Source organism: Spodoptera frugiperda, chromosome 20 (genome assembly GCF_023101765.2).
Source record: "Spodoptera frugiperda isolate SF20-4 chromosome 20, AGI-APGP_CSIRO_Sfru_2.0, whole genome shotgun sequence".
Classification (NCBI taxonomy): Eukaryota; Metazoa; Arthropoda; class Insecta; order Lepidoptera; family Noctuidae; genus Spodoptera; species Spodoptera frugiperda.
In genome coordinates, this window is record NC_064231.1 from 4,712,614 (window position 1) to 4,725,346 (window position 12,733).

Genomic DNA, 12,733 nt, shown 5'->3' on the forward strand with positions numbered 1-12,733 from the left:
TCGATTTGATTTTCGGGGAAACTAATGTCCTAATAATAGCTTGCAGTACCTACTTCCGTGTTGTCATGTCAAACCACAATAGAAAAAAATCAATTATGAAACTTATTTTTTGTTAATTTTTGTTTACCAAGTTATAAGAATTAGTTAAACACAAAATAATTCATAAGTGAATATTTAAATGATACGGGTTAGCGTGAAATTCGTATTCTTGTTATTATGCCTGGGTCAGTCATTTAGCCATCTCCTTTGCAAATTAGAAGTCATGGGTATAATATTATTAGGCTTTCTCACACGTAGCACAGCATCTACATTTTTGTGTCGTGGCTCACCCGGTATAACATGAAAATAATACTTTAAGTATCAAATTGTGTTGCATTAGATGTATTCACCTTCGCATACTGCTTTTGTATAGGGTTTAAAGGATGTGATATTGTTTTATGTTATTAGAAAAATCTCTTAAAATAATTTGCAGTAAACTAGGTACTTAATTATGCCTACATAATACCTTACATAGACTCACATAACTATTATTTTTAGCGCAGATTCTTTAAAAGCGGAATAGATGGCCGTGTTCCAACTTACACTAAACTTAAAGTTAACTAAAAATTACTTAGCGGGACGTAGCACCTAAACTAACCCCTTTCTTGTACTGTTTTGGCTGCCGCAAGTGCAAGCCTGCGGACGGCGAGCAAGAGTAGCATGTCGCCCGACCAGAACCAGAGCACGCACCTCAAAGAGCCATCAGACTATCACAGATGGGGCCCAGTAGGGCTGATGTCTGATCCGGAGCTGCGGACTACCTAGCAGTTAGGCTAGCTTAGGGTTTACCGGGACTCAACTCGAAAAGCAGGAGTAGGAACGGAGTGGTTTTTTTAGTCAGTAAGAGTCTGACACTCCCTCTCACCTCACCCAAAGCGGGAGAAGTCATTGGATGATTTTCGCCTTATAGATTGGCGAAGACACTTAGCTTACAGGTCCGTTAAAATTCAGAAGAGTATCTCCAAACCCCCATGTAGCCATGAATAAAGACAGAATTGGGAAATTCATAGCTGTAAGAGGATGTGTACAAAAAGTTAGCGGGGCCATCTATCAGGGGGCGGACAGTAAACAAGGTATTTGTATGCATTTCGCTGCATTCAATATGCGATGCGAGCAATCGCATGCTCTCGCCTTTGGTAAGTATGTAAGTATTTGTGCTCTAGTGGACCGATATGGAGTAGAATATTTTAATACAAATGAATATTGTTTGATGTGCTTGAAATTTGTTTTATGGTTTTTTTTTTTATTGTTGATTAGGTTTTTTTTTGTTTTAACTATTTTGTTTTTGATAATGTTTCTAAGTTGAGATATTAATAGTAAACTATGGATGAGTGTCGTTGCTGCTAAAGATAGTTGGTTGATTCAGTGAGGAGAAAGAAATAACGATTTACTGTAAAAGGAATAAAATTGTATTTCAAGACCTTTATGACATTACCACATTACTAAAAGTATAGTATTTATCTATAAGTAGAATAATTATGCCAAGTTGTACTCGATATATATTAAACCTGTAGCTTTTAATTATTAAGTTTACTTTTTAGAGCAAATGGTATCAAAATAACAGATAAATAAGTATATCTTATAAAGGTAGATAAACGTCTGGAATCCGCCTCCCCTAACAAGATTCCCTCTAACAACAAACATTTAAAATCGAATCCATCACCTCATTGCAAATCTAAAACTTTCTCAAATACTCTGCGTCACACCCCTGCGTTTCACACAACTTTATAACTATACAGCAACAAGCAAAAGTCATCCTTATGCGTATTACAATAAAATACAATAAACCTGTAATCATAATTGGTCAGTTTACCAATTTAATTAAGTTTATAAAGCAAGGGAATTTAGTCTTTCTTGTTTGGAGGATAAGGTGCAATGAAGTAGTAAATGATTAATGGTACGTCAGTGGACCCTCGTTGCATTGTTTGGGAAGACGTTTAGGAAGAATGTCGCAGCGATTTCGGATATGTCAGTCGCGGTTGCTTGTCACGTCATGTGGCAGAGTGCTGGGGAGATATGGGCTACGAAATGAGCGAGTTTTATAACACCAAAATATATTAAAATGATAAGGTCTAACAAAATATGTAAGTAAGTATGATGATCTTAGAGATAAACAGAAACCAGAGTGAACCTCTTATACCCAATATAATAGTAACAGTGACACAGCAACTAAAATCAAAGACAAGTTGAAGAATTATGCAACAGAGAATGCTTAACACAATTTTGATATCAAGACTGATGTGTCAAGAAAATACTCGTATATTACGCAAGCAAAGGTTACACGTGAATTAGGACGGATAAAAATACCCGTGAAAAACAACTTTGTATTATTTATTAGATTGCTTGGGAAGTTCTCATACTGCCATTAGCAGAGATATTTAATGATTACTCAAACAATTCCTAAGAACTTCGAAAACAATTGCTAAGAACTGGATTAAGATATTGGACGCCGTGGTGGTCACCGGTGATCGACGTTAGCGGAGGATTTGCCCTCAACAATTTTCTATTGGCAGTCAAAGACTTAAGTAACCATTAAATGACTCTGAGTGCCGCGGTCTTTCTGATGCTGGCCTTCCCTTTGTTTTTTATTATGAAACATGCCGGTAATCGAGCAGACGTATTACCTGATGGTAAGCAATCGCCGCCGCCCATGGACACTTGAAACACCAGAGGCTTTACAAGTGTGTTACCGGCTTTTTGGGAGTTAGGAATTTAAGGGTTGTTGTTGGGGAATGGGGATGGGGAAGATTGGGAAGGGGGGAATTGGGCCTCCGGTAACCTCACTCACACAACGAAACACAACGCAAGCGTTGTTTCACGTCGGTTTTCTGTGAGGCCGTGGTATCACTCCGATCGAGCCGGCCCATTCGTGCCGAAGCATGGCTCTCCTACACTTAAAAAAAAAATCTCCCACACTTTAAAGAAATTCTTTGTTGAATTTTGGAACATCACAACATCACCCTATTCCTCAAAGCTGAATTTGAACGCTGTGTCGCCGTCTCCATGGCCCACATGTCCGTCGTCTTCCATAGCATCAAGTGATTGCTTACAGTACGAGGGTAGATTGAATAACGTTTTGTTTATTTTTCCTCCGTCCTCCTCGTAAACAATAGTCTCCGGTTTCCCAGATTATGTGATATAAGCCGACTTCTAAGCCATTGATTATGTTTTCATGTTCAAACTAAGTGCTATGACGGATTTTTGTATAATAAGGGGAGATATAATACTTGGGTATTTATGTATGAATCCCTTTATATACATAACTTGTTTTGTTATAAAACACTAATTATGAACGACTTTACTTCAGACTACTCTCTATGTTTTATTTTTCTACGTGTAAATTTACTTCACTGACAACCCGTTTTTTATTAATAAATAGAATCGCAATAATACGCCTTACTTATTGCACTATTACAATGATTCTCTTATTTCGATCATGCAATGTTCGCAGACTTATATGCTATCTAAATAAAATACCTACTTAAGCTGGAAAGCAACAGTAAAGCCTCATTATGTAGGTATTCCTAGAAAGAGGTGTGATGTATTTTCGATCACATTGTTTTTTCAGGTGGACGTGACACCAGTTTTTCTTTACACAATCATAAATGTTAAAGAGGTACAATTAATTTGTTGACTTACGATATTAATAGAACTAATTTGTTGGTACCATGGGTTTTACTGTTGGATGGCCTTAAGTAGGAAGTTCCAATTGAGAGGGGATGATTCTAATATTGCTGCGGACATTGCAGGGTCCATAGTTTTAAAAGCAAAACGCTTGCATTGTGTTTCATTGCGCAATTGAGAGTACCGGAGGCCGTGTCCCTTCCCTCAAAACAGTAGGCAATGCATTTATAACGCTTCTGGTATTCATGACGCTGATTGCTTACAAACAGCTGATCCATCTGGTCGTTATTGTATTCTATAACATATTAAAAGGTATCTCTGCAAATTTTCCTAAAATAGGGGCTCGTCTCATTCACACACATGGTGTATTGTGCGTCAATGTTAATGTAATATTTGCGTCTATGGTCTGCAAAATTCGAAGGTCGTTTCGACACCGTCCATTTTCAATATGACTCTATGTTTACTTAATTAATAATTCATAATTAAATAATCGCACAATTGTTTCAAATATGTACGTAAATGTGATGGAATTATTAATGTTGAAATAATTTGTTACCTATTACAATAAAATAAGTGTGGGAGAGCCGTGCTTCGTCACGAAAGGGCCAGTTGTACCGGAGTAATACCATAATAAACATGGAAACACAACGCAAGCGTTGTTTCACTTTGGTTTTCAGTGAGGCCGAAGTATCACTCCGATCGAGCCGGCCCATTCGTGCCGAAGCGTGGTTCTCCCATACTTAAGACGTGTATTACGCTCTTACGTGCTCTTATATGCATAATTATACAAAGTGACTCAAAAATAGTTTTGTCTCCATTTGAGGAAAACTATGAAAACTGATATTGGTACCTATAATAGGTAATTGATGGCCGAACTGTAAAACACTTGTGTCAAGCATAATTAAAATTTAAAAGTAAAATTGTATGTACACAGTCCTTACAATAAGATCTTTATTTTGTAGCTAAGTAAATAAAATAGTTTTATTAGGGTTCGGAAAGGAATTCAAACTCGACATTTTGGTTAAGGTACTTTTCCTGCAGATTCGACCTTATCGTCTTATTGGTAAAACGTTTTTCAGCTTCAGTCAGATAGCTTTAATTCAACTATAGATACAATTTAACAAGAAGAAGTCCATAATTATTAAACTCTCCAAAAATAATAATATGTAATTCCCTACTTAAGGATTAATCTAAAAACTTATTGTATTTACATAGCAATTGTTGTCCTAGTACATATTTATGACTTTAACCCGGTAACAATAGACCGTTTAACTAGTGGCATATTACATCTTAGGTATTTATGTAAAAATCACCATTATCAATATAAAAATACTACAGAACCACAAAACAAAGAGATCATTTATAAAATCATTCGACAAATACTACCGAATATAAAGGCCCAAACTTTGGATTGAGCGTCAATCCTCGTCTCCGTCAAGATGGAGAAGTTAGCAATTTTAATCCAGTTTATATTTATTTATTCCGTTTTGGGGGATTCAACATACTATAGTTCCTACTATGGGTTGCCTTTAACCTCTACTCAAGTTGCTGCATACACATCCAATGGCACCGCTGCGTGAGTTACTTCAGTTATTTCTAGTTTTTTTACATCGTATTTGTTGATTTTAATATTTCTATTTTACTTCTGGCTCATTTTAAATACCGGGTTAGACTAGTCGATCACTATTATAATAACTACATATTTCAATTCGTTCAACAAGTGCAGTAAGACTTCTAAAGGCTGACATAAAACAAGTTCTAGATAGTTAGTATCTTTCCGGAGCTGCGGACAACGTAAAAGGTTACCGGGGCTCAAAGCAGGAGAAGGAAGGGAGTAGATTTTAGTCAGTAAGAGTCTGACACTCCCTCCCACCTCTCACCCAAGACGGGAGAACTCATTGGATGATTTTCCTCCCTCCCTTAGGCGATTTCTTATTATAGTTAATTTGCAGAAACTGTACAGTTGCAGTGGAGGCTTGCGATGAAACCGAACCTAGGCGTATTGATGGTACATGCAACAATCTGAAATACCCATCATACGGTGCTACTCGCACTCCATACTACAGAATCCTCGATGCTTCTTACCATAAGAAGTCGAGTTCAGGTAATCGTTGTCAACAAATATTTAAAAAAAAATAGAAAGACCAGACAAGAAAAGTAGCGGTTTCTTTTTGTACACGATCATTATTCATTTTAACAAAATTAAATGCACATAAACTAGATGCATGTTTTTTTCATAAAAGAAACAATTACTTTACTCTATAAATAATAAATTTGATAGCTTTAATACAATACCATTTTACGTTTACATATAGATGCTATTCAAGTCCTAAATACGTTTTATTATTCACAGAATTTGAGCCCAGGCTCTCGTCGTCAGGAACAGAACTAAACCTTACAAGGAAAGTCAGAACTTCAATCTGGGCTGAAGGGCGAGTGGACGATGAAGTCCTCACCAGTGTTATAAACCACATGGCTGTGTTCTTCGCAACTGACATCACTAACACTCGTGACACTAGTAAGAATAGTTTTCTAAATATATCTACCATCATATTTACTGATGCTAATGCTATTATAAGTAATTAGTCATAAGACATTATCACATAATTGGACTAACGAAGCAATGTAACCAAGAAATTGTATTATGAACTATCTGAACCTGATTTAAAAAGGTAACCTTCGGAGTTTCTTGCTCGTTCTCCATAGGAATCTACACTTTAGAACGAACAAATAGCTTAATTAGAGGACTGACTGACACATATATTTCTAATATTTTGTTTATGTTCAAAAGTGCCTTCATTGCTGAACAAAAGCTTCCCCTAATGGTTGGCAGGCTTTCTCCGACTTTTGAAAATCAATGTAAAATACTTTTTTTTATTTTTAACCCCTGTCTAGCAAACTACGTATCTTGGCGACCATACTGCTGCAAGGCTGAAGGTAAAACTGACTACGCTTGCACCCCCAACCACGTGCCAAAAGATGACTTCGTGCACCGCTTCTCTGGAATCAGGTGCTTGAACATGACCAGACCACTGACATTCCAGACTTCTGGATGTGCTCCTAATACTACTACACCATTGAGAGTAAGACATTTGTGTCCATTTTTAAATTGGTTTTGTAAATTACTCGATTATTTATTATTAAGTATTAGCAAACCCGGCAAACTCCGTTTCGCCCTATGATTTTTCCATTTTTCTGCTTTTCTCTTGAACATTTTTGTATGTATTTTCTTTGCTATAAACTTACTCACGGAGCCCGAGACTTTTCCAATGAATGCGAAACTGTGGAAATCGGTTCGTGCGTTCTGGAGTTATAGCGTCAGGAAGGAAAACCCGACTTATTTTTATATTATAGATAAAAGTCAATCAAATGAAATCAAGAAACCATCAGTTACGACATTTAAGGTATTATTACTTTACAGATTGTAGACGCTACTCCCCTGGTAGACCTGTCTCCTATTTACGGTAACACTATTGAGAAGGCAAGACGCACGAACTCCGGTGGAAGACTTGTCACCGTGACAGTTAATAACAGAATTAATTTCCCAGACACATGTAAGTGGCTGAACAGTTTTATAGTAATTTATTTTATCTGTTTTTGTCCACAGACTGAAACTCCTTTTTTAGTCTTTCTCGCACTGATGAACGTCATTTCTTCTGATCTTGTCCACGCAAAATTAAGTTTTAAAAATAATATTAATCATGTTTCATCCTTTACGTTAATAGATTTAAGGATATTTATATTTTATTAAACACAAGCTACAAATTACACGCAAAAGTACCACACACTCACAACGTCGAGCCTTTTATCCCCGAAGGGGTAGGCAGAGGTGCACATTACGGCACGTAATGCCGCTATACGATCTACACCCACTTTTCACCATTTGTGTTATAAGTTCCATGTAATAGGGGGTGAGCCTATTGCCATATCCTGGACATAATTTCAGACTCTGTGCTACTACCGAGAAATTTTTCGAAAATCCGAAAAAAACCTAGTAATAGGCAAAACTACCAAATTCAAATAAACATTAACGAGTAAATTATTGCAGCAACCCTCAATCTTCTTCTTGGAATCAACTTTGTGGGTATTATTCTCTTCTGGAACAACCACAACTTCATCGCCGACCAGCTTGCTGCGGTCAACCCCTGCTGGACTGATGACCAGCTTTTTAACACTGCTAGGGAAATCAACATCGCTTATGGAGTTCAAATGTTCTACTATGAACTTATGGCTACTTTGATGGGTTAGTATAACATCCTCGTCATCTACAATAAACTCTAGTAATAATTTTATTCTGAAATGATTTCTTTTTCTTATGATGATTTAATTTATGTTCTTAATAATATTTTACTATTTGTTACAGGCAAGGACAACCTGATCGCCGACGGTATTTTATCTGAAAACGAAGGCTTCAGGGATCTATATGACGAAACCAAACTGCCACAAATTGCGTTGGAGTACCCAGTAGTGTTGAGATGGATGCATTCTCTACAAGACGGTGACTTGAGGTGATTATGTATTTTTTTTAAATATAGTACTAATTGCCGTACTCAGACCCATTTAATGGTTACTTAACTCAATCATTAGTAATTGTTTTCGGAACAAAATCATTACTAAAGAATAGTTTAAGTAATCATTAAATGACTCTGAGTGCGGCAGTAAGTCGAATTACGACTTTTTTTTTCAATTTCGGAATGTTCAGTAAAGACATACTTAATTATGTAAGTCACTTAAATGAGAACAACACTACGAAAAGTGTGTGTTATTCTTACATTTCATCCCGGTGTGTTCATTCCATTGTTATAATAATGTAACGTAATGTTCTTTTCTAGAATGTACTACGCAAACGGAACATACAAATCCACCTTCCCCATAGTGGACCTGACCTCGAACACTGACTTTCTGAAGGTGGACGACACCATGGACTACGTGACTCAAGGGTTCTTCAGACAGCCTACAGCCAATTCCAATGACTACGTTGTGGACCCTGATGTAAAGACCATTCATTTACTTTATTAGGTTTCCGTATCTAAAAAAAATCAGTAAAAAATTGTTTACCCATTGATATCAAGTATTTTAGTGTGGGAGAGCCATGCTTCGGCACGAATGGGCCGGCTCGACCGAAGTGATACCATGGCCTCACCGAAAACCGTTGTAAAATAACGCTTTTGCTTAACGTTGTGTGAGTGAGGTTACCGGAGGCCCAATTTCCCCCTTCCCGAACTCCGATTCCCCAACAACCCTTAAATTCCTAACCCCCAAAAGGCCGACAGCACACTTGTAACGCCTCTGGTGTTGCAAGTGTCCATGGGCGGCGGCGATTGCTTACCATCAGATGATACGTATGTTCGTTTACCAGCGTGTTCCATAAAAAAAGCAATTTGATGTCATAAAATTGTTATGACGCAAATTAATGATGCTTTGCGTTAACCACGTTAAAATGCACCCCCACCATATACGCCAAATGTACGTCAAGTACACCAAAGATATGTAACGTAAATCAATTGTCTAAATAATAATTTCAGATTGTTCAACGAGGTCTCGGTCGTCTGCAGAGGTCTAATGACATCATGACAAATGACTTGGCCAAGAACCGTTACTTCGGTTTCAAGGGATATACTGACTACAGGAACCACTGTTTCGGTGATTCCATCACCAGCTTCGATGACTTAACTGACATCATTGATGTTGAGGTGAGTAAAAGTTGTAATTTCATGATTTTCTTTTAATAAATTTTAATATAATTAGCATTGATTCGTGATAAATAATAATAAATCAGCAGAGTCAGTGATTTATGCATTTTTTGGGAGATGTCTAAGGTATAAGAAGCACCTATAACTGTAGATGTTGATAAATTAAAAATGGCAATATAAAAAAATACCATTTTGTAACAGGGTAGATGACTACATTTTATTTTAATGTCCGTCTTTTTTACGGTAAGAAATACTTTCAAAGATATTATAGTGATTTGAAATATCGCGTGACGTTACTTCTAGGTACATTTTATACGTAGATTTAACGCATTTGCTCCCACTCCTTTGATTCTTTTTATCTAAGTATTGTTATCTGACATAACAAAATAAAAAAGACTTTTTTACTATATTTTCATTACCTAACTGACGGACTAAATAGATTTTATTTTTATACTCCGTTATAATCCCGATTACAGAGGATAACACAGCTGAAACAGTTGTACAAAGACGTGACTGACATCGATCTGTTGGCCGGTATATGGGTAGAGAGGAAGAAGGAGAACTCTCACGTACCTCCCACCTTCTACTGCCTGGTGAAAGAACAGCTGGAGAGGTCAATGGTCTCAGACAGACACTGGTACGAAAGAGACACAAGGCCAAATGCTTTCACTGCTGGTAAGAACTTTATATTCATTTTTATAAATCTTCTTAAAAAAACATGGGCAAGAAGAAGAATTCTAAATAAAATAAGAACTGAATTACAGTGATTGAGAAATAAATCATAGTCATAATGTTGGTCAAGTCTCACACAAGTGATTTATAGTCTTGTTTTCATCACTGATTGTCTCTCATTTTCCTTGACCACTTTACCATGACATAAATTCACTTTTTCAAACGATTCAAATTCATTTTTTTGTTTTGTTTGCAAGAAATACATATTTTACAAAAGAAGATTTTATTGCGTAAAAGTTATAGAATTCTGCCTGCTTACAAAGTATTAACAGTACAAATTATAGTCACCATTATAATCTTCTATTCGTTTTTTTCTCAGTATTATCTTTTTCATCATCTCTTTTTCATCTGTATGGCTTTTCCTATTAAACAATTCTTTGAAAATTGTAATCTCATGTTTATATTTTTTGCTTTAGATCAATTAGCGCAAATCCGTAAAGTGAGTTTGGCGCGTATGCTGTGTGATATCGGACCTGGTGTTACTGAGATCCAGCCTAGAGCATACGAGTTGCCTACTACTGGGTATGTATCTACTTGTTTGACTCCACAACTACTCAATAGAAATATATTGATATTTAGAAAAGATTATAGCTATATAAAAATTTTTGAAGACCTATTTAAATTATGAAGATTTTGTTAAATCGTGATGAAAATATTGTATTTATTCTTTTCAATTGATGAGCCTGTACCAAGCACAGGTTCGGTCCTGTATGGAGTACTGTTCTCATATTTGGGACGGCTCTGCTAAATGCTAAGTAGCTCATCAATGATGATGCGCTTGTGGAGGCTTTGTGAAAGCCTCGAACACAGGCGCAAACACAAGATACAGTTAGTTATGGGCAGATGTTCTCCTAGTAGGTTGCATTATCGCTTACCATCAGGCGAGTTAGCATACGTCGAACTGTTAAATATAAAAAAAATATATATATGAAAATTCACAATCATAAGTACCTACTTTTTTATATTGTTATTGTTTAATTGTTATTTTTCTTTTTTCAGTAACGAGATCGTCAGTTGTAATCAAATTCCCAACTTAGACTACTCATACTGGAAGGACTATTCGCTCACCTGCACTACATAAGCATAGAAGAATATTCTAACACAAGATTTAATGTAATTCTTGAGAAGGACATTTTTAAACAAGAAAAGTTAAATAAAGCCTCGTAAACTCGACATATTAAATTTTATGATTCTTATGCCCGAATACTCAAACGCTACTCAATTTTAAGACGCTCTCAAATGTAGTTCTGTCACTATCAATTCTTTATAAAATGACAGAGATAGCACGATATTTAAGTACAACTTAAAATTGAATAGTGTTTGAGTATTCGGGCGTTAAAATTTCGTTTGCATATTTTTGATTTTGAAGTTGTTTGCAATGCAATTAGATATATTATATAAAATGAATTATTTAATGAAATGAATTTTGATTGATTATTAATTAAAAAAAATATGAATCCTCTGCCTATTCATAGACATTTTCACATTTTTATATTGTCATAAGTAAAACTGTTACAAATAAATATGTTCTTTTATTTAAATCCTTTATTTTTGACTGTCACACTAATTAATCGTGTTATAATAACACAGAATACATTCGAAATAACTGCCTCGTTGGTCAAGTGGTGCGACTGTCAGTCAAAAAAATTCTCAGTGGAAGCATTGGGTCGGGAATTATGTCCAGTATATAGCAATAGGCTCACCCCTTATTACATGGGACTTATAACACAAATAGTCAAAAGTGTGTGTACATTGCACAGTGGCAGTACATGTCGTAATATCTTCTACCTAACCTTTGGGAATAAAAAGCGTGACGATACATTCAAAATAATTATTATTAGCTTTAATTTAATTATAAAAAAATTATGGCACTTCGTTTTTGGGGAATTAAATTGGTAAGTTTATAGTGGCTTACACTGAGTTTGGCACTATTGCCGGTGTCTGGTCACTCATATATTTCCCAAAATCGGAGTTTGAAGGAATGTTAGGTTCAAATATCTTTGTATGAGATATGCACGCAACACATGCCTATAAGTTGTCATTACTGATCAAAGGCATTGATGCTCAATGCCTTCTTCGTGTGAGAAGAAGGCAATGCCTGCCTCAATGCCTTCTTCGTGTGAGAAGAAGGCAATGCCTGCCTCAATGCCTTCTTCGTGTGAGAAGAAGGCAATGCCTGCCTCAATGCCTTCTTCGTGTGAGAAGAAGGCAATGCCTGCCTCAATGCCTTCTTCGTGTGAGAAGAAGGCAATGCCTGCCTCAATGCCTTCTTCGTGTGAGAAGAAGGCAATGCCTGCCTCAATGCCTTCTTCGTGTGAGCATTAATACTTTCTTTGGCATTGAGCATTAAAAAAAAACGCTTGCTCAATGCGGGTTGCCGATTTCGAACTTATACTTAGAAATTATAAACCCAGGTTTTCTTGCGATATTTCTCTACACCATTAGTCAATGGTGTCTAAATAATCTTAGAAAGGACGTACAACATGGAAAATGTTACTTTGGTACATTGCTGTTGGTAGGTTTCGAACCCGCACCCTCATGCATGCGAAGCGGGCGACTTAAACCTCCGGACGACATAATAGTAAATTTTTTATTCTTTTTTTTTTTATTCGACAACTAGCTTCCGCCCGCGACTCCGTCCGCGT

The 12,733-nt window shown here is 36.4% G+C and overlaps 1 protein-coding gene across 1 annotated transcript; it reads left to right on the forward strand.

Moving 5' to 3' along the window:
* The first annotated feature begins 5,070 nt into the window (after positions 1–5,070).
* LOC118262077 (peroxidase-like) lies at positions 5,071–11,611 on the forward strand. The gene is made up of 12 exons (XM_050701157.1): positions 5,071–5,239; positions 5,616–5,767; positions 6,017–6,181; positions 6,559–6,746; positions 7,085–7,217; positions 7,712–7,906; positions 8,027–8,171; positions 8,496–8,655; positions 9,189–9,356; positions 9,833–10,031; positions 10,505–10,610; positions 11,088–11,611. Exons 1-12 carry the CDS (start codon positions 5,103–5,105, stop codon positions 11,167–11,169), a joined length of 1,830 nt encoding a protein of 609 aa, XP_050557114.1. The 5' UTR covers positions 5,071–5,102; the 3' UTR covers positions 11,170–11,611.
* The last annotated feature ends 1,122 nt before the right edge of the window (positions 11,612–12,733 follow it).

What these genes read in the sequence shown, in the direction of transcription:
- LOC118262077 (XM_050701157.1), top strand. Translation starts at nt 5,103, where the DNA reads ATGGAGAAGTTAGCAATTTTAATCCAGTTTATATTTATTTATTCCGTT. An exon ending in ACATCCAATGGCACCGCTGC is followed by an intron (nt 5,240 to 5,615) that starts GTGAGTTACTTC and finishes GTTAATTTGCAG; the next exon opens with AAACTGTACAGTTGCAGTGG. An exon ending in CACTAACACTCGTGACACTA is followed by an intron (nt 6,182 to 6,558) that starts GTAAGAATAGTT and finishes ACCCCTGTCTAG; the next exon opens with CAAACTACGTATCTTGGCGA.